This window comes from Elgaria multicarinata, chromosome 9 (genome assembly GCF_023053635.1).
Source record: "Elgaria multicarinata webbii isolate HBS135686 ecotype San Diego chromosome 9, rElgMul1.1.pri, whole genome shotgun sequence".
Classification (NCBI taxonomy): domain Eukaryota; kingdom Metazoa; phylum Chordata; class Lepidosauria; order Squamata; family Anguidae; genus Elgaria; species Elgaria multicarinata.
The window spans coordinates 14,626,174-14,645,935 of record NC_086179.1 but is presented as its reverse complement, the minus strand read 5'-3'; the positions used below and the strand labels follow the sequence as shown (position 1 = coordinate 14,645,935).

At 41.7% G+C, this 19,762-nt stretch overlaps 1 protein-coding gene across 1 annotated transcript; it reads left to right on the top strand.

Moving 5' to 3' along the window:
- The first annotated feature begins 1,532 nt into the window (after window positions 1-1,532).
- IAPP (islet amyloid polypeptide) lies at window positions 1,533-19,453 on the top strand. The gene is made up of 4 exons (XM_063134802.1): window positions 1,533-1,719; window positions 2,142-2,238; window positions 2,412-2,549; window positions 19,243-19,453. Exons 2-4 carry the CDS (start codon window positions 2,144-2,146, stop codon window positions 19,412-19,414), a joined length of 405 nt encoding a protein of 134 aa, XP_062990872.1. The 5' UTR covers window positions 1,533-1,719; window positions 2,142-2,143; the 3' UTR covers window positions 19,415-19,453.
- Window positions 19,454-19,762: the final 309 nt, after the last annotated feature.

Sequence of the window (19,762 nt, the reverse complement as noted above, 5' to 3'; positions counted from 1 at the left end):
TAGAGATTAGACTCTCTTCAGATGGGAAGAGATGTTTATTACTTAAATAAAGCTTTGTGGATTACTTAGTAGGCCTCGTTATTGTCTCCCAAAAAGGCAGGAGGTTAAAGGGAAACACGACACCATGTTTGGTTTAGCAAGGGAAGCGTTCACCTTTTAAAGAACTAAAATGTGTTTTTTTCAATGGCTTTGAAGCCCTCCCCCAGAGATAGATTTAAGTGATGTAAGTGACACCGCACACTATCCAATGGATGGCCATGACACAGTTGAGCAACCACATTATATAGTATATAAACCTGAACTCCGAATCTCTCTCTCTTTCTCTCTCTCTCTCTTTCAGTCACTGTGCAGCTCCCCATCCTTGGACCGTAAGAAGCGTCTTCATAATGTGTGGGCCACAACACATAATATAGGGATAATCATATTGGCCCAGTGCACCTGGGCTTTGTCCCTCTCCTTGAACAGAAGCTCAGTATTTGGACATTCACCACTTGGGGCCTGTTCAAACAACACTCTAAGCCATGGTTAGGCCGCTAACCCTGTTGTGGCAAAGGGTTAGTGAGCGTGTTTAAACCGTGGTTATGTCGCCACCATGTTTAGGAATGGCTCAAATGACACACTAAGGCCGTAGCTAGACCTAAGGTTTATCCCAGGATTGTCCTGGAGTCAAACCTGTTCATCTAAGTGCCACACAGGGCATCCAGCGCTCAGGCAGGGACGAACCTGGGATGATCCTGGGATAAACCTTAGGTCTAGCTACGGCCTAAGTCATGGTTCACATGAGACGCTAAACCTTAATGTTTAGCTCAAAATGCTTAACTACTGTGGCTTAGCGTGTCGTCTGAACAGGGTCATTGAATCCTTATTGGACTGTTTGATGGGAGGAGCACCCTCCTTGTGTTCTAAATTGTTTTGTGTGTACTTTGTTCTCTGTGTGTGTGTGTGTACTTTTGCAAACCTTGGGATTCACTTGAGCATGCTGATACCTCCCTATTATTTCTCAGTGGCCACAATGCTGTCAGCACTCAACACCTCTTTTTGCAATTATATAGTGCGACGTGTGTGTGTGTGTGTGTATGTGTATCTATGTATCATACTTATTCATTGTTATTGTGGCCTTTTTTCTTTTCTTTTCCTTTTGTCCTTAGAGAATTTCCATCTATTTACATTTCATTATCTCTGTATCCTGCCTTTCATTTCCACTCGCTTCCTTCATAATTCCTAAAAATTCTGTTTTGTTACCTTATTTAGCTGTAGTCAACGCCCACAAGAACAGTTACCTCAGCTCTTCTCTTAGACGTGTCTTGAAATGCTCACATTGGTTCTGGTGTTGTGGTACCTTGGCTTATTAGCATCACTTCATGAGTACTTCCGGAATGGGCTTGACTAAAATTACTGATGTGTAAATGTAGCGGTGACCTATCATCCTTTGCTCTTCATTAGGGAACTTTCTATCTATAGGGATAGAAGTTAATGACAGAATATCTCTCTCTCTCTCTCTCTCTCTCTCTCTCTCTCTCTCTCTCTCTCTCTCTTCTGCCTGATGTCAGAGCTCAGAAAGAAATGAGGGGTATATAAGTGCTGTATTACATGCTAGCGAGGAAGGTGGAGACAAGGAATACTTCAGACTCAGAAGCAAGTGTGAGATTGTTCCTGCACTATTCCTTCTAATACAGACACTTGCTTGATTTCATCAGCTAATTCCTCAACCACCAAAAGGTAACTCAGCAATAAATGATTATTCATATAGAGGGGGGGGGGGGAGAAAGGGGTTACAGAAAACTCTAAAATAATGCAACTGATAAAAATTTGACCAGCTTGATTAGAAAACTCTTGCCTTCTCATTTTATATTAAAAATAAATGAATAAAACATTTGGGGAAAACAAAGAATATTATTTCTAATCCACTAGATTGGAAAGGGGGCATATTAAATTGTTTCATATAAGTTAGGACACTTCATTTTCCCTCTCTCTGTTCTCTCTGGATATTATTTCTATTCTCGCTGAATATTCATCGTGGCTTGTGGCTTCAGGTGCTGCTACAGTTATTGCTCAGTGTATAATGAAGAACGTATGTTTTAGGCTGAAGTTTTGTTTTTATTATTTTTTCTTGTGGTTCTCCCCACCCCACCCCCCCCCAGAAATGCCCAAAGGAGAGATGTGCAGCCTCAAGGGACCTTTTCTTTTCATCATATTGTCTATTACTTTAAGTACCCTGGAAGCAACGCCTGTTGAGAGGTCAGTAACCATCGAGTACATCCTACTTCTTCAAGGTCAAATGATTTATATTGTATAGATGCACGATTCATCTTTTGCTGTGTAGCTGTAAGAGACGTTAGCGGGGAAGGGTGAAATGGAGGGGAAATGTTAATGGGGGAAAAAGCCATTTTGCTTTTTGTTTTTGTTTAAAGACTTCTCACTTTGGCTGATGATTTATCTGATGGGACTCCCAACAGACAAGAGTGGTTCTTACCCATCCTGTCCAGAAGTACCGGTTACTTGGGAATTAATGGTGCACTACTGGGGGAAGAAGTGGCAAAGCCCAAAAGGTATAGATTGATTTTGATTCTAATGCAAAACATGCACAAAGAGACAACATGTTGTAATTTTGCTTTTGAGGTTTCCTTAGCTTGAATATCTTCAGTTCTGTTCAAATGCCTGCGATCATTCATTCATATCTCAAAACAGCGCTTGCAGTATTCTCAGGACTATGAATCTCCCATTGCAAATCCCCTAACTTCAATGGAATTACTCCGTATTCAATGGGTTTGGGGATCTCATTGCTTCTGTATTAGAGAAGACAAGCTAATAATAATAATAAAAAACAACTCAGTGTTTTCTAAGATTTTAACCCTCATTGCCTTTATTAAAAGTACTTTACTAATCAGATATTGGGATCAAATAGATTCCAGATTAAAAATAAGTAAGAAAATGAGATGCATTTAACACTGACTACGATGTAATGTCAATATAAAATAGTATTAAGGGTTTTTGTTTACACTACAAACGTAGAATTATACTATCAAATGTATCATGTTTCCCTTCAACTTAAAATCTCCTGAAGGTATGGATAAAAAAAATACAAATAACAAATCATTAAGAGTGGCTGTAATCTATATAAAATAGTTAATGTTAAGTGAAAAGATTCAGGGTATTGGGGTTATTTAGGCTCTAAAGTCTTGAGTATGGAGTACTTCATTCTCCCAATCCCAATCCACTTTAATTAGAGTCTAATTGATCCCAAGCCCATTTTAGACTGTAATCCTATGCACACTTACCTGGTGGTAGTTCCCATTGAACTCGATGGGATTTACTTCCAAAGAGATGTGCATAAATTGGCACTGTTAATGAAATAAAAAAAAGAGGAATGTTAGACATGCAGACATATTTATGGGAATATATATTTTTTTTATGAACCACCCAGAGAGCTTCGGCTATTGGGTGGTATAAAAATGTAATAAATAAATAAATAAATAAATAAATAAATATTAACCATCAGAAAAGTCATGAAATGAGACACAAAACTTTTGATATAATTTATTCGGTCTGTGGAAGGTTTTGTTTGGAGTGGAATTTCTCAGTTCTCTTGATTGTTGAAGGCTAATATTAAATAAGATTTTTCTTTCCTCCTTTGCTAAAGCAAAACATAAAGTCATTGTTCTGAGGAGGGTGCTTAACAGGCTTGGAAATAAGTATTCCTTGTTCTGTGAAATGTACAATTTCACAGAGAATCACTGTAAGCTGCAACAATTCACACAGAGTTCCGTACAGTTCCGAATCCGTGTGCATTTAAGGAACTATAAATGCCATTTTCTTGTGAGATTTTAAATTGCTATTAAAAAGCATTTTGAAAAGGTATTTGGAGTGATAAACAGAGATTGGCATGATAATGGGGGCGCCCTTAATAGGCTTGTTACATTTCAATCAGAGAATAGCAAACAGACTCAGGCCATGCCAGAGAACGGTTTTTTAAAATTTGCAAATGATTTAGGCAGCTGTAAATGCATTCAGATTTTTGAAATTATTCATAGCAAAACCCTCTTGATTTACAACAAAACAAACGGGTGAATGCAGATGGGTGTTCTTACAAGTGGTGACATTATTTATTCTATGTTATAGGGAAGAAAGAGACACAAGACTGCCATTTTTAGCAGCAGCAACATATTTTTTGTTTATCTAACTCACACATTTATTACATTGATATGTATGACATAGGGTGACCATATGAAAAGGAGGACAAGGCTCCTGTATCTTTAACAGTTGTATTGAAAAAGAAATTTCAGCAGGTGTCATTTGTATATATGGGGAACCTGGTGAAACTTCCACTTCATCACCACAGTTAAAGCTGCAGGTGACTTTTAAATCTGGTCACTCTAGTATAGCTCCTGCAGCTTTAACTGTGGTGATGAAGAGGGAATTTCACCAGGTTCTTCATATTTACAAATGACACCTGCTGAAATTCCCTTTTCTATGCAACTGTTAAAGATATAGGAGCCCTGTCCTCCTTTTCATATGGTCACCCTATATTACATTTGAGCTGTATTGTAGAACTTGATGTCATACAGGATTTTGGACTGTCTCTCATCCAGGGACTGATCAGACCCAGACCCACTTAGCTTCAGCAAGATGGAACTATAATGTACCTTGAGACATGTCTTTACTGTACCATAAGGGCTAGTACAAGGGACACTCCTATCAATTAGCAAAACTCCCTTGCCCACGTACATAAAAGGTTCTGTGTAGATTTCCTCTCAATGGGAACACAGAAAATGGGGATTGTGAACAAAACCCATTTTATATTACCAGCTTCCAACAGTCCAAAATTCAGCTCCTTAATTTTCCTCCTTTTGTTATCTATGAGCCCAAAAGCACTAGAATGGCCATATGTCCTTTACAGAGGGCAGTCCTCTATCTGAGGGACTGTTCAATCTAAATCTGGTTTAAGAAGGGAGAACAGGCGGAGGCCTTGAAGTTGTCCATCCAAAGTTAGCATGTGGGCAGGACACTGAATAAGCACATAGGTCATCCCAACTATTGTGAGAGGTATTATTATCTAGGGATGTATGAGAAATCTGTTTCAGTTCATTTTTGGACAGGATTTACCAGTTCATACCTTCCAAACTGAACACGGACTCGGACACAATCTCCGGCTGAAACCCATACATTTCTGATCTTGCAATGGGATTTGCAGACATTCGACATAGTGCATTCATTTGAAAAAGGTGCATGAAAAAATGTGTCCTTTTGAAAAATGCACACAAATGTGCTTTATTCAATGCGAGAAGAATGCGTACATTTCAAAAATGTGCACAATGGATGTGTGTGTTTGGGAAAATGCACATGCAGAAAGAAAGAAAAACCTAAGCTCACAGTCTGACACAGACTTGAGTCAGAACGAGCTTCGAGATGGAATTCGGAAAAATATATCTAATTTATAGGAATTATTTCTAAATTTGCACCCAGATATCTAGAGTAGCATATGCAACTTTTGTGCAAGTCTCTGTCCTCTTGCGTCCTTTTTCTCTTTTTTCTCTTTATAAATATCCCATGGCACAGCCCACCCTGAACTGTATCACTGCAGGCTGCAGGTGGGGATGACATGATCAAATCATCACCCACTTGTATTTTATTTATGTATGTATGACTCTCCTTTTGGCCTAAATTGAACCCCTGACGTGACTTACACTTTAATAAATGATGGTTTCACTTGAGGGTGGGGGGAAACATATGTAAATCAAATGACTGAGTGATTTTAGGTCTGCTGCTATATCCTGACAAATAATTTTTGAAAGGTGAATGTCAAAATACACACTGCCCTACCACTGAAGGCCTTGCTAGACCTACCAGATAATCCGGTCAGGAGTCGCCCCTAGCACGCGTGCTCCAGGTTTTTTTCTCTTAAAGGGCCATGTGCGCAGGAGCGCACCCATGAAAAAGGTAAGTGGTTTTTTAAAAAATAAAGGGTTCCCCGCTCCCCCTGATTTCCCCCCACGATGTCTGATGCCCCCCTGCCCGCTCGCTCACCCATCTTCCCCCCGTCCGCCATGCCCGTCCCCATCCTCCATGCCCTGTCCCCGCTCGCCCGTCCTCCCCCTGTCCACCATGCCTGTCCCCCGTCACCGTTCTTCTTCCCCCACCCCAGTCCGCCATGGCTGTCCCCCATCCCCGTCCCCGTTCTTCTTCCCCCGTGATTCCCCCCTCCGGCCTGATGGGCACAGCGCTCCTATGCAATGCTGTGCCCAGTCCGTGGCTTCTCCCAGCTACTCGTGAGCGAGCGAGCAGCCGGGAAAAGCCACAGACCCTGCTAGACCTTCCGCAGCCCCGGCCTCAGGCCGGGGCTGCGGAAAAGCCGGGCCATAAGTGGATCCGCTTATCCCAGTTCAAAGGAGGACTTAGCCCAGCCTGACCCCGGGATCCCCTGTGCGTCATCTGGATGCACAGGAGGGAGACCGGGCCTCACACCGGACTAACTCCTCGTCTAGCAACGGCCTGAGTCTGAAAGTCAATCAGCTTTTCCCAATCTGATACTTTGCAAATGTATTGGACTGTAACTCCCATTATCCACAGCCAGCATGGGGATATATATATATGGGGGATGCTGTCAGACAGGCCTGATCCCATCCCAGGTGTAACTGCTAGCACACTGGTCGGCAGCTCTGCTATTTTTTTATTGGATCAATTCTTGAAAGCAGCAGGCTGATAGGAAAGATTTTGTGGAGTTCTACTGCTTCAGAAGTAGCTGACAGGAGCAAAGGACTGATTGTCTTGCTAATCATTTGCATGATATCATCAAGTTCCTTAAATAGCCCTTAAAAGCATCTGAAAGCGAAACACTGAGTCATTGTTGTCACTTAGTGACTTAACTATACTATAATTATCCTTTTCTGGAGGTGCCATGGAAGCGCTACTTTGAAAAATCAAATCTAAGGTGTTTTGTATATAACCTGCTTGTATTATTATTAACACCTATCACTTTACAGTGTGTTTCTTCCTGAGAGTTTCCTGGCTGCTCTTTTTCTCTCTCCCTCTCTCTCTCTTTTCTTTCCAAGTATAACGTAGATGTTGAGTGAATGGTAGCATTCTCAGACTTGCTCAAGAATCAGAATTTCTTGACATGATCCCAAGTAAAAAGGAGAACATGGGAACTGCCCCACCACATAGACCTCCCTTTCCCAACCGGGTACCCTCTGGATGTATGGACTACAAGTCCCACCGTCCCCAGCCAGCACAGAAGACGTAGTCCAACACATCTGGAGGCCACCAGGTGGGGGAAGACTGAGATGAACTGAAGTTTCAGTTAGTCCAGTGTTCTCTTTCCAAATTTGCTCGAAGATGCTACAAAAATTCCATTGGAGCATTCCATGTCAGCCAACACATTTCAAACCTGTTCAACTCTCTGTCAAGGAATGTAGAGAGATACACTTCTTCTGCCTCTCTCAACTTACTGAGTATCTTACTCCCTGAATTTCCTCTTCAACAAGGCTTGCTAAATGCCTCTGGGAAGCTCACGGAGGCAAAGACCATCACTTGTTCTTTTACTTGGCGCCTTAGGGCCGGATCTACACCAAACAGGATATGACACTTTGAAAACAGTTTGAAAACTGTATATGCACTGTGTTCTGGGCCCCAACAGTTGTCACTACTATTATAAACCGTTTTAAAGCAATAGTGTAGATGCTACCCTGCTGGATATCTGTCGATGATATCCCTCACCTCTATACATTAGTCAAAGCCTTATCGAATTCTCTCATCCCAGCAAATATGGGGGCGGGGGGGATCACTGGAAATGTTTAAGAAACAACGGAAAATGTTCAGTCCGGTATATATTATTATTCATTGCTGCTGCTTTTAGTAATTGCTGTTGATGCTTTAGCTGCTGCCGCTCAATTTTAAGGGGGCGTAATGCGGTTTTAGTTGGATAATTATTTTATTGTAGAAGTTTTATGACTATTATTGAATTTTATGACATCTTGAATACCGCCTTGAAAGTGTGTGTGTGAATAATAATAATAATAATAATAATAATAATAATAATAATGCCAAGTAAGCCACCATGTTATGTGGCACCAAATGCCATAAGATGAGTTCTTAAACAGTCCATCTCAGATCTGAGGCCTTCTAAAATGAACACATAAAAAAATACATGGAGACTCTTTGAAAAGGCAAAACCTTCACAGGTTTTGTGGTTTTGGCATTTCAAGGGAACTAAAACATTATGGTCAACGTTTTGGAGAATGCTTTTAAAACTTGATGTTGTGCAGACTTCTACTGTTACTTTCTACTGTTAGTTTTTCCCTACCCTGTGCCTGCTTACCCTACCCTGTACCTGTTTGCATTCTCTTCCCCTCCTTATTGTTTTACTATGATTTTATTAGATTGTAAGCCTATGCGGCAGGGTCTTGCTATTTACTGTTTTACTCTGTACAGCACCATGTACATTGATGGTGCTATATAAATAAATAATAATAATAATAATAATAATAATAATAATAATGTGTGATATTGAGATCCTGTTGATCAAGGACCTAGGGAACTGCCTTATAGCAAGTCAGACCATTCATCCATCTAGCCCAGTATTGTCAGCACTGAAGGGCAACAAGTCTCTCGTGTCTTAGGCAGGGTTTTTCCTAAGCCCTACCTGGAGATGCCAGGGATTGAATTTGGGACAGGCAAAGCCTGTGCTTTACGACTGAGCTATCCCAAAAAGGCTAAATCAACTCTCCCTGGACTAGCGAACCATCCAACTGCAATGCCTCTGTCTTCTTTAGATTGAGGCCTTAGGTAGACCAGGCTATATCCCAGGGCAAACCCCGGGATGGTCCCTGTGCATCCAGATGATGCACAGGGGATCCCCGGATCAGGGAGGGATCATCCTTCCCTTGCCCCGGGATATAGCCCTTCCCTTGGGGCCCGCTTTTTCCGTGGTCTCAGGATGAGCCCGAGATCATGGAACATCTGGCCCGTTTCTGTGGCTTGACCCCGCTCCGCGCAGTTACTTGCGCGGAGCTGGGATCACTGCACTCATCGGGGTTAGGGTGGGGTGGGGGAGCAGGGAAACCAAATTAAATTTTTAAAAAAGACTTACCTTTAGCGCACGAGTGGTTGTGTGCTGCGTCCTCTTTAAGAAATAAAAAAATGGCGGGCGTGACACCTCTCTTCCTGAAGTCGTCGCACCTTACGTGTAAATGGGGCAGAGATCTCATGTTAATCCCAATGCGAGATCTCCCCTCCTCTGCCAAAAGGTAAGTCTAGCTAAGGCCTGAGTTTCCATTTATTAGCTCTCATCCAAACCATTACTGAGTTCAGTAAGCAATAGGCAGTGGCAATCCTCTTAAAATATAAAATAACCAAAAGGATGCAATCCCAGGCATGTTTAAACAGAAAAATGTCCTACAACTCCCAGCATTCTCCACCCAGCATGGGAGTTGTAGGACTTCTTTTCTATCTAAACATGCATAGAATTGCACCTTAGGGGTCATTTAGAGGGTGCTCACCCCCACAAAGTTATTCTTAACGATCTCCCATCAGGGCCAGATCTACATCTTGTGTCAAATCATTATGAATGTGGAACAAAAAGCAGGAAATAATACTATGAAAGCAGTATATGGAAAGTGAATTGTACCCCAGCAGTTATCAGTGCACTTCATTACCACTATAAAATAGTAGTGTAGATCCCTGGTCAATTTTAGCAATATAAAGAACTATATTTGAGTTTCTCTCTCTCTCTCTCTCTTATTATTTGAGAGTAAGAGAGAGCAACTCATTGGGTCTCTATTTAAGAGACCCAAATACTGTATGTAATGGGACCCATTTGAATTGCCAATTGTTAAATGTTTAGATGGGGATCCTGGTCCTTGCCCATGAAAGAAAGAGCAGAGCAAACGTTATTTGTTTTTAATATTGCTGATATTGTTTGTATAGAATCTCATGTTGTCTAATGGTACAAACTAGAACAGAGGTCTCCGTGGGCACGTTTTGAGTTTTGAGTCCATGGGCACATTTGGAGTTCTAGAAACCACCATGTTGGAGACCTCAACGCTAGTAGGGTTCAATAAATTCAAGTAGTAATAATAAATTTTATTCATGGCTACCCTGAATGGGTTTTAGCCGAACACATATTATCACATATTATTACATATAAAAAAAAATTAAAATGAGCCGAGCTCTGTACAGACATCACTGTCTAGTACCTCATTGTAGGTAAAATTACATTCTAGGTAAATAGGATCTGAATTAACCACATTCTTTCAGTGTGGGGCTAAATAAAAGGCACAATTTTGATCCACTTAATAAAATTTGTAAGAAAGGAATATTTTTTCTAATATACTGGAAATATCAATAAATATTATAAAATGCCTTTTCAGCATTGATCAAGATGGGTAAAGATAAGGTGACCATATGAAAAGGAGGACAGGGCTCCGGTATCTTTAACAGTTGCATAGAAAAGGGAATTTCAGCAGGTGGCATTTGTATGCATGCAGCACCTTGTGAAATTCCCTTTTCATCACAACAATTAAAGCTGCAGGAGCTATAGTATAGTAAAGACCACTTTTCATCTGCTCGGTTCCCAAAGCCAAGTTGACAAAGTGCCTTATACACGCTGGCCCTTTTTAGGAATGACACACATTAAATTTATGATTTTATTTTGTATATTTGTAAAAACAAAAACGACTGGGGGGAAGTCCCTTTGAATATATAATCCTGCCCAACTCTGCCTGTGATGATGCTTATTTTTCAGGCGGATGACGAATTACTTTGAAATGCCAGAGTGTAAACAAACATTATCATCTACAATCATTGATGACATTGACCCAAACCTGGAACAAGATAGAATGCCTTATCTGGCTTTAATACAGTAGAGATATTAGCTTCATAGACTGAGCTTCATACTTTGTTAACCTCTTCAGCGTCTTATTCACCTTTAAGAGGAAAAGGCATGAGAAAACCTTCCAAGGACTTATATCGCTGTGATGAAACTCCATCAGGTCTCAGAGTCTTTCCTCTTGATCATGCTCCTTCTATTGTTAGAAGAGTCTTTTGAAGATTGTATCTGGTGGAACAATCTTCTATTGAATCTTCTATAGAGATCTTAATAGAAAGATAAGGCAATCTTACATCTTTGAAAAGAAATACACCCCACAAATTCATATCTATCTAGGTTGGACTGATGTCAGGTTAATATACATCTGAACACAAATGTCCCCAAACCTGCACTGTAGATAAAAAATTATTTCATTTTGAACAATTCTCCCTTAATGGCACTGTTGTATCATTTTGTAGTTTTTCTAGCTGATGAATTAATTATTTCCAGATTCCAAAAATGTACTTTTCACAAATCAAAGTGTCATTTATTAACTTGGTATCATAATTTAACTCATCTGCCTTGTCCTGATGGAGAGGTAGCATTTCTAAGACTTAGGTAATCATCAATTATGTGTTAGTTCCTATAGCCGCCGTTTCTTTTTATTGGAAGTGAAATAATGTGACACAAAATTTCTTTTGGAGAGTTCCATTTAGATTGCCTTTACTATGAACTTTGCCATGGCCTATTGAAAGGTAAGGTGTTAGATCCAGAGAACTGTGAGCAAAGAGGATTTCACAGGTAATACTGTTCAGCAAATGCTTGTGCAAATCCTAACAGAAGAATCACACTGTGCTGCAATAGGTAGGCTCCTTACCAATTCTCATGCTTCCATTTGTGCAATAGCTTGCACAAACAAAAGAACATCTTGTTCAGAGTTCTGATGGAAAGTGTAAAACAGATCTTCTGTGACTGGAAGATATCTTCAGGTTACAGAAGGGCACCAGCCCATGATATTAGTGAATTTGTATTTTATCTCCATCTAAACCCTTTGGAATATCCTCCATCATGCGAATATTTAAAATAATAGGTACATGACCAGAAAGTATTATTGGACGTATATCACTGGCACACTGTAGAGAGGTCAAAGATGGTCTAATGAAAGGTAATCCAGCCTAAAGCAAGTTTAATATCTTTTAAAAGAATGCCTCACCCATCAAATTAAAAAGTCTTCCAGATATCCTTCAAACCCAGATCTTCCATAAAATCGTGATTTGTAGAACAGCGTTTAGACAGAGAAGAAAATATTTTGGAGTTTGTGTATTTTCCTAATATAAAGGGCCAAGGCGGAATCAAAGTGTCCTAAGAACTTTGGCTACTGGGTATATAGAAATGTAACAAATAAATAAATAGAGATAATTGAGAACCTTATGGGGAAATGGAGAATTGTCTTTACAACCAGGACTTGCAACAAAGTATTGCACCAGAAGTGCTCCTGTTCAGGATTCTAGACAGGCAGCCAAGCCCTTTTCCAGGCTACTTCATTCCATTCCCCACAATGTTTTTCTCCATTACTACAAATCTGAAGCATACATGTTTTCAGGATATGATTGCTGCTCCAAAGAGAAATATACTACCCCATCAGATTTATGTAAGAGGGGGGAATCTTTTATGTATTAGGATTGCAATACTCTGGGTTTCTTTAAACAGGCAATTTATAGCACGCTCGTGACTGGCCACTCACGAAGTTTGCAGGTCATTTTGATGACGCCGTGAGCCTCCTGCAAGTCTCCTGCTCATTCCCTCAGTTATTCCGCTTGGAAAACCTGATTCTTCTGAAATATCTCGGGATTTCCTGCCATGTGCTGTCGAAGTAACACTACAAAAACACCCACTAGGGGGGCGTTATCCCATTCAACTCTATGAACTGGGAAATTTTAACTTACAGACCATGTGGTCACTGCTCTCCTATGTAATTCAGCTCATTTCAAATGCAGAAGAGGAGCAGGAAGCAAAGCAACGGAAAGCAAACACGACTTCCCTTTAATCTAAAGGGCTTCTCTTGTCATTTTAGACAAAAGAAAAGAAGAACGAACATAGACACGAGTTGTGTAAATAGCTGTAAATAAATGTCAAGGGAATGAGGAATAATGGGCAAAACTCTTTAATATCTTGCGGCTTGCTTGATTCTTAAATCCACTTGTAGAATCTTGTGCAGTCCAAGATTGCATTCCAGCCATCGTTATGAAGGTTAATGAGCTTATGTGTTCCAGATAATATCTTTCTAGGTTAATAAATTAAACGTGAAAGTCCAAAGTCATTTCAAAGTGCAGCAGCATAGAGTCAACACAACACGCAAAATTTGTGTGTTTGTTTGAAGATGACAAATAGGGAGGAGGGACAGAGCTCTGTGCCCTAACCACCCCCACCCCTCAAAACTAGGAGGTCAATTTTAACTGAAATAGACAAGTCTCCGGTCTGATTCTCATGGATGATTGCAGAGCTTGGGCGTGCTGCTGCTGCAAATGTAGATGCCACTTTAGATATCAAAGGGATGAACATAAAATACAATGGCATGAAAACAGCAATAAATATGACAATAAAAACAATGCCGTACAAATTAATCAGTAATGAAATCGTAGGCGCTACTGTTTGTTTCACACTATAGCTGGCTGGGTCACACTTGAGGGAAAGCCTACGGAAAGAGATGGGTCTTAAGAAGACATCTCAATGTCAGGACTGTGGGGCCTGTCTAACGTCAATTGATAAAAGTGTTCCAGAGAAATGCGTCCAACATCTTCCTCCCTTAATGGAGCGTTCACAACTAAAGGCTATCATAGAATTGAGGGATTGGAAGGGACCACAAGGATCATCTAGGGTCATCAACCCTCTGCAATATGCAAGAAAACCAATTAAACCATGAGTGGTGGCAGTCCGTGTGCAGCAGACGGAGGTGGTAGAATTCTGTAGAGACAGAAATATGTGGAGGTCATTTTTTCCTTACTACTTCCTACTGTAAAAACAACTTTCTTCCAGTGGAAAACCAGAACAGCAAGGAATGGGCTAAAACCTTTCTGTTAGTTTCTCTCACGTAAGTGGACATTAAAAAAACAGAATTTGTACCTGCTGTCTGAAGTGGTGGAGTCCATTCTACCATCTCACGCTTCTGCTACCTCATTCTGCTGTACATCTAGACCAGACCTAAGATTTCTTTCATTGAATGTCAGCTCTAGAGTGTCATCAGACGAGCATTTTATAGCACGCTAGTTACTGGCCACGTATGGATATCCACGGGTCCTTTTGATGATGGTGTCCGCCTCCCATGCGTCTCCTGCAGCTTCTGCTCTTTTTTCCGTGACAAAAAAAGACCCAGAAAATCTGACTTTTGGGGGTTGAAGCAAAACGTACCGCCATTTCCTCCTGTGTGCAGGAAAAGCAGTGCAATAAAAATGCCCACTGAATGGGCCATGCATAGGGTGACCAACTGTCAGGATTTCCTCGGATTTGTCCTGGATTTTGTTCTTTCCATGGTGTCAGGGGGGATTTTCTATCATTTTCAATAATGTCCTGGAATGACACACCTTCCCCTTTAAGGCTGCCATTAGCATGGCAGGAGCGAATGACATGCTTTCTTGAGGCACATCATTCCCCCACTCCAAGCTCCAATTGAGGTCTTAAAGGGGAAAGTGGGTCATTCGTGGACATTATAGAAAAGGCCCCAATTGGAGTGGATGGTGGTGGTGCAGAATGAAATCCTTTCCCCTCCTCCACTCCAATCGGGTTCTTTAAGGTGGAGGGGGAATAACGTACTTTCTGCAGGACTCAGAAAGCTGCTTCCCCACACACACATTAGGTGTCCTCTTTTTTGGTTTCCCAAATATGGTCACCCTAGCCACGCAGTCATTGTATACTTCCTCTTTCTTCCCTGTGTGACGAAAGAGGAAGTATTGTGGGACAGAAGCTTGGGGGTGAAGTGACAGTGGGGACATGTGATTTCCCCCCATCTGATGACACTGCTACTCTTACAACACTGAACATGGCCCACTTCGAAAGCTAAGCAGGCCTGGATAGCATTACGATAGAGCCTGTATAGGAATCCCACATGCTATACTGAGTGCAAGGATTGTAGCTCAATGTTAGGAAAGATAATTTGCACACAGAAGGACCCATGTTTGCTTATTTAAGTATTTTTATCCTGCTCCTCAGCCCAAATGGCTCCTGGAGGGGCTCATAGACAATCAATCAAACATGACAATCCCTGCACACAGACCTACAATCTAAAAAGACACAACACGCAAGGAAAAAGGCATAGGGAGGGAAGAGGGAAAAATGCAATAGTCTTTCAATAGGGCTGGGGGATTGTCCCTACCTCCTTTCTCATCTCCTTCTGTACAGCTTGCTAAAATGTCTGCTCTTAATGACACCGGAGGGAGCATCTCCAGTTACAGGTGATAAGTGATAGGAAAGACCTCTTTGGAGACTGTGAAAAGCTGTTGTCATTCAGATAGATAATACTGGATAAGATGGATAAACAGCATGACCTGTTATGAGGCTGGTGGCTCCGGTGCCATGGAGTGGTGAATCCGCTCTGGGTTTCAGTCAGAACCAGCCAGAACTCTAAAAAAGCTGTTTACAATGCTGAACCCTATCCCCCAAATAGGTTCAGCACCTTGGATAACTCTTTCAGAGTTCTGACTGAAATCCAGAGCAGCTTCACTACCCCACTGACATCTGAGCCACCAGCCTCCACTGGCAAAAAGACCACATTGCATATGAGACTGAGGAGTATGAAACAGAAGAAATACCTTGCATTTTGTCTAATCGCCCTGAGGAACACCCCAAATGTCCAAAACCCGTCGGATTTTTATCATAATAAATAACATCCTTTGTTCTATCCCTTTGGCTTGGTTTGCATCTCTGGCCTTAGCTAGTCCTAAGGATTATCCCAGGCCTATGGAGGGGTCGTCCCTGCCTGCTCCCGGGATCCCCTGTGTGTCATTTGGATGCACAGGGATGATCCCGGGACAATCCCAGGATATAGGCCTGGCCTAGCCATGACCTCTGTTGGGATTTCCTTTTTTTTTTTTTTCGGTTCCTATGTTTCCCAAACAGTTTAGTCTTTCCTCTTTCAAGTGATGTTCTAACCCCTTGAGTTAAGCTATCCTTTTCCAGTTTTGGAAGTTCCCTTTGTGGTGTTGTCCAAAAGTCAAATTTGTACACACTTTTTCAAATGCAACCTCACCCTAGATTTATAGAAAGGTGTTATGATGCTGGCTGTTTGATTGTCAAACTCTTTCATAATAATCTCTGTCTTGGGATTTGCTTTTTTAGTGGTTGGTGCACACAATCATACGTCTAAGGTATTTATTGTTTAGTATTCATGTATATACCACCTTTTTAAAAATTAAAATTAAAATGCCAAGCGTTGTTCAGCAAAATCAAATTTTAAATTAGATTTCACTGTACATCACTTTGCATATATTTTATATTAAAAAGTATATACATACACAAACATGGCACCATAAATTTAGCTGATAGGCTGTGTAGTGACGGGGCGTACACATATATCTCATAACCAAGAATGCAAAAGAAATCCACCATAAATCAGAAGCGACGGTAATGGGGAAATGAAACTAAATAGGGAGGAAAAGCTCTCTCCAGAGGCAGGATTTCATTTATGAGATTTAAACCCCATTTCCCAACAAAACTACTTGCAAAAATAAAAATAAATACAAATTTCATGCAAAAGCATGCAATGGAATACACCACAAACAGCAAAGCAGTACATTGGACAATGACAGCAATCCATCCAGATCTACACCAAGCAGGATATAACACTTTGAAAACGGTATATATAATGTGTCCTGGGCCCAAACCATTGTCAAAACCGTTATAAACTGTTATCATAGAATCATAGAATAGTAGAGTTGGAAGGGGCCTACAAGGCCATCGAGTCCAACCCCCTGCTCAATGCAGGAATCCACCCTAAAGCATCCCTGACAGATGGTTGTCCAGCTGCCTCTTGAAGGCCTCTAGTGTGGAAGAGGCCACAACCTCACCAGGTTGTCGTACTGCTCTAACAGTCAGGAAGTTTTTCCTGATGTCCAGCTGGAATCTGGCTTCCTTTAACTTGAGCCTGTTATTCCGTGTCCTGCACTCTGGGAGGATCGAGAAGAGATCCTGGCCCTCCTCTGTGTGACAACCTTTTAAGTATTTGAAGAGTGCTATCATGTCTCCCCTCAATCTTCTCTTCTCCAGGCTAAACATGCCCAGTTCTTTCAGTCTCTCTTCATAGGGCTTTGTTTCCAGACCCCTGATTATCCTGGTTGCCCTCCTCTGAACACGCTCCAGCTTGTCTGCATTGAATTGTGGAGCCCAGAACTGGACGCAATACTCTAGATGAGGCCTAACCAGTGCCAAATGGAGGGGAACCAGTACCTCACGTGATTTTGAAGCTAGACTTCTATTAATGCAGCCCAAAATAGCATTTGCCTTTCTTGCAGCCATGTCGCACTGTTGGCTCATATTCAGCTTGCGATCTACAACAATTCCAAGATCCTTCTCGTTTGTAGTATTGCTGAGCCAAGTATCCCCCATCTTGTAACTGTGCATTTGGTTTGTTTTTCCTAGGTGTAGAACTTGGCATTTATCCCTATTAAATTTCATTCTGTTGTTTTCAGCCCAGCACTCCAGCCTATCAAGATCACTGTGAAGTTTATTATTATTATTATTATTATTATTATTATTATTTATTTATTTATTTATATAGCACCATCAATGTACATGGTGCTGTACAGATAACACAGTAAATAGCAGGACCCTGCCGCGTAGGCTTACAATCTAATAAGTTGTAGTAAACAATAAAGAGGGAAGGAGAATGCGAACAGGCACAGGGAAGTGTAAACAGGCACCGGGTAGGGTGAAGCTAAACAGAATAGAGTCAGAACAAACTCAATATTTGAAGGCTATAGGGAAAAGAAAAGTTTTTAGCTGAGTTTTAAAAGCAGTGATTGAGTTTGTAGTTCTCAAGTGTTCTGGAAGAGCGTTCCAGGCGTAAGGGGCAGCAGAAGAAAAAGGACGAAGCCGAGTAAGGGAAGTGGAGGTCCTTGGGCAGGCGAGAAGCATGGCATCAGAGGAGCGGAGAGCACGAGCGGGGCGATAGTGTGAGATGAGAGAGGAGAGATAGGCAGGAGCTAGACCGTGAAGAGCTTTGAAGGTCAGCAGGAGAAGTTTATATTGGATTCTGGAGTGAGTTGGAAGCCAGTGAAGAGATTTCAGAAGTGGAGTGACATGGTCAGAGCGGCGGGCCAAGAAGATGATCTTAGCGGCAGAGTGGTGGACAGAGACCAGCGGACTGATGTGAGACGAAGGAAGGCCAGAGAGAAGAAGGTTGCAGTAGTCCAACCGAGAGATAACCAGTGCGTGAACGAGAGTTTGTTTCTGTCTTCCAGGGTATTAGCTATCCCACCCAATTTGGTGACATCTGCAAATTTTATAAGCGTTCCCTGCACCTCCTCGTCCAAATCATTAATAAAAATGTTGAAGAGCACTGGGCCCAGGACTGGTCCCTGCGGTACCCCACTCGTTGCCTCTCCCCAGTTTGAGAAGGTTCCATTGAGAAGTACTCTTTGAGTCTGATTCTGTAGCCAACTGTGAATCCACCTAATAGTTGTTCCATCTAGCCCACTTTTAGCTAGTTTGTTAATCAGAATATGATGGGGCACTTTGTCAAAAGCTTTGCTGAAGTCAAGATATATGATGTCCACAGCATTCCCACAGTCCACAAGGGAGGTTACCCGATAAAAAAATGAGATCAAATTAGTCTGACAGGACTTGTTCCTGACAAATCCATGTTGGCTTCTAGTGATCACTGCATTGATTTCAAGGTGTTTACAGATTGACTTCTTTATAATCTGCTCCAGAATTTTCCCAGGGATGGAGGTCAGACTGTCTGTAGTTCCCAGGTTCCTCCTTTTTGCCCTTTTTGAAGATAGGGACAACGTTAGCCCTCCTCCAGTCGTCCAGCACCTCACCTGTCTTCCATGATTTTGCAAAGATAATAGACAAAGGTTCTGAGAGTTCTTCCGCTAGCTCCTTCATTACTCTAGGATGCAGTTCATCGGGCCCTGGAGATTTGAACTCATTCAAGGAAATTAGGTGTTCTTTGACCATTTGTTTATAATCTCAAATTGCAATCCTGCCCCCTCAACTTCTGCTTCACTTTCTCCAGGGGGGTCATAGAACCGCTTTTGGGAGAAGACCGAGGTAAAGTAGGAATTGAGCACTTCAGCCTTTTCTTTGTCATCTGTTATCAATTTGCCATCCTCATTAAGCAGTAGTGTAGATCCTGCCCATGTTTGGATGAGTGCCCGCTGCAAAGTTTTCATGGTGGTCTCTCTCTCTGTCTCTCCCTCCCTCCCTCTTTGTTTTGATGTCTCCAGCCACCGCTTGGAGAAACGGAAGTGCAACACCGCTACGTGCGTGACACAACGCCTGACTGACTTCTTGGTCCGGTCCAGCAACACCATTGGTACTATCTATTCACCGACCAATGTAGGATCCAACACCTATGGCAAGAGAGACCGAGAACCTCCCAACTATCTACAGCTTTAATGTCGCAAGAAGGTGATGGCTGCGGTCCTTCTTAGGAATTCCTCCTCCTCTCCTCTCCCTGGTTTTTATGTACAAGGCCCTAGTCCTCAACATTTGTCCATACAAATTCTCTTTGTTTTCATAAGGCCGCAACTTTGGCCGGTCATTTGAGGACTGGGCTGCCCACAAAACCCCTTTGGTCATTGACTACCTGTTTATTCTTAACAGTGCCTTGTTTTCCTTTGTGTGTGTGTTTTATGTACGTGACTTTTCATGGATTTGTCATGCTGCTACATGTGGGGGATGACCCGCATAGGGATTCCAAGTGGTGACGCTCCTGCAGTCAACGTGCTTGTGAAACTCCTCTGT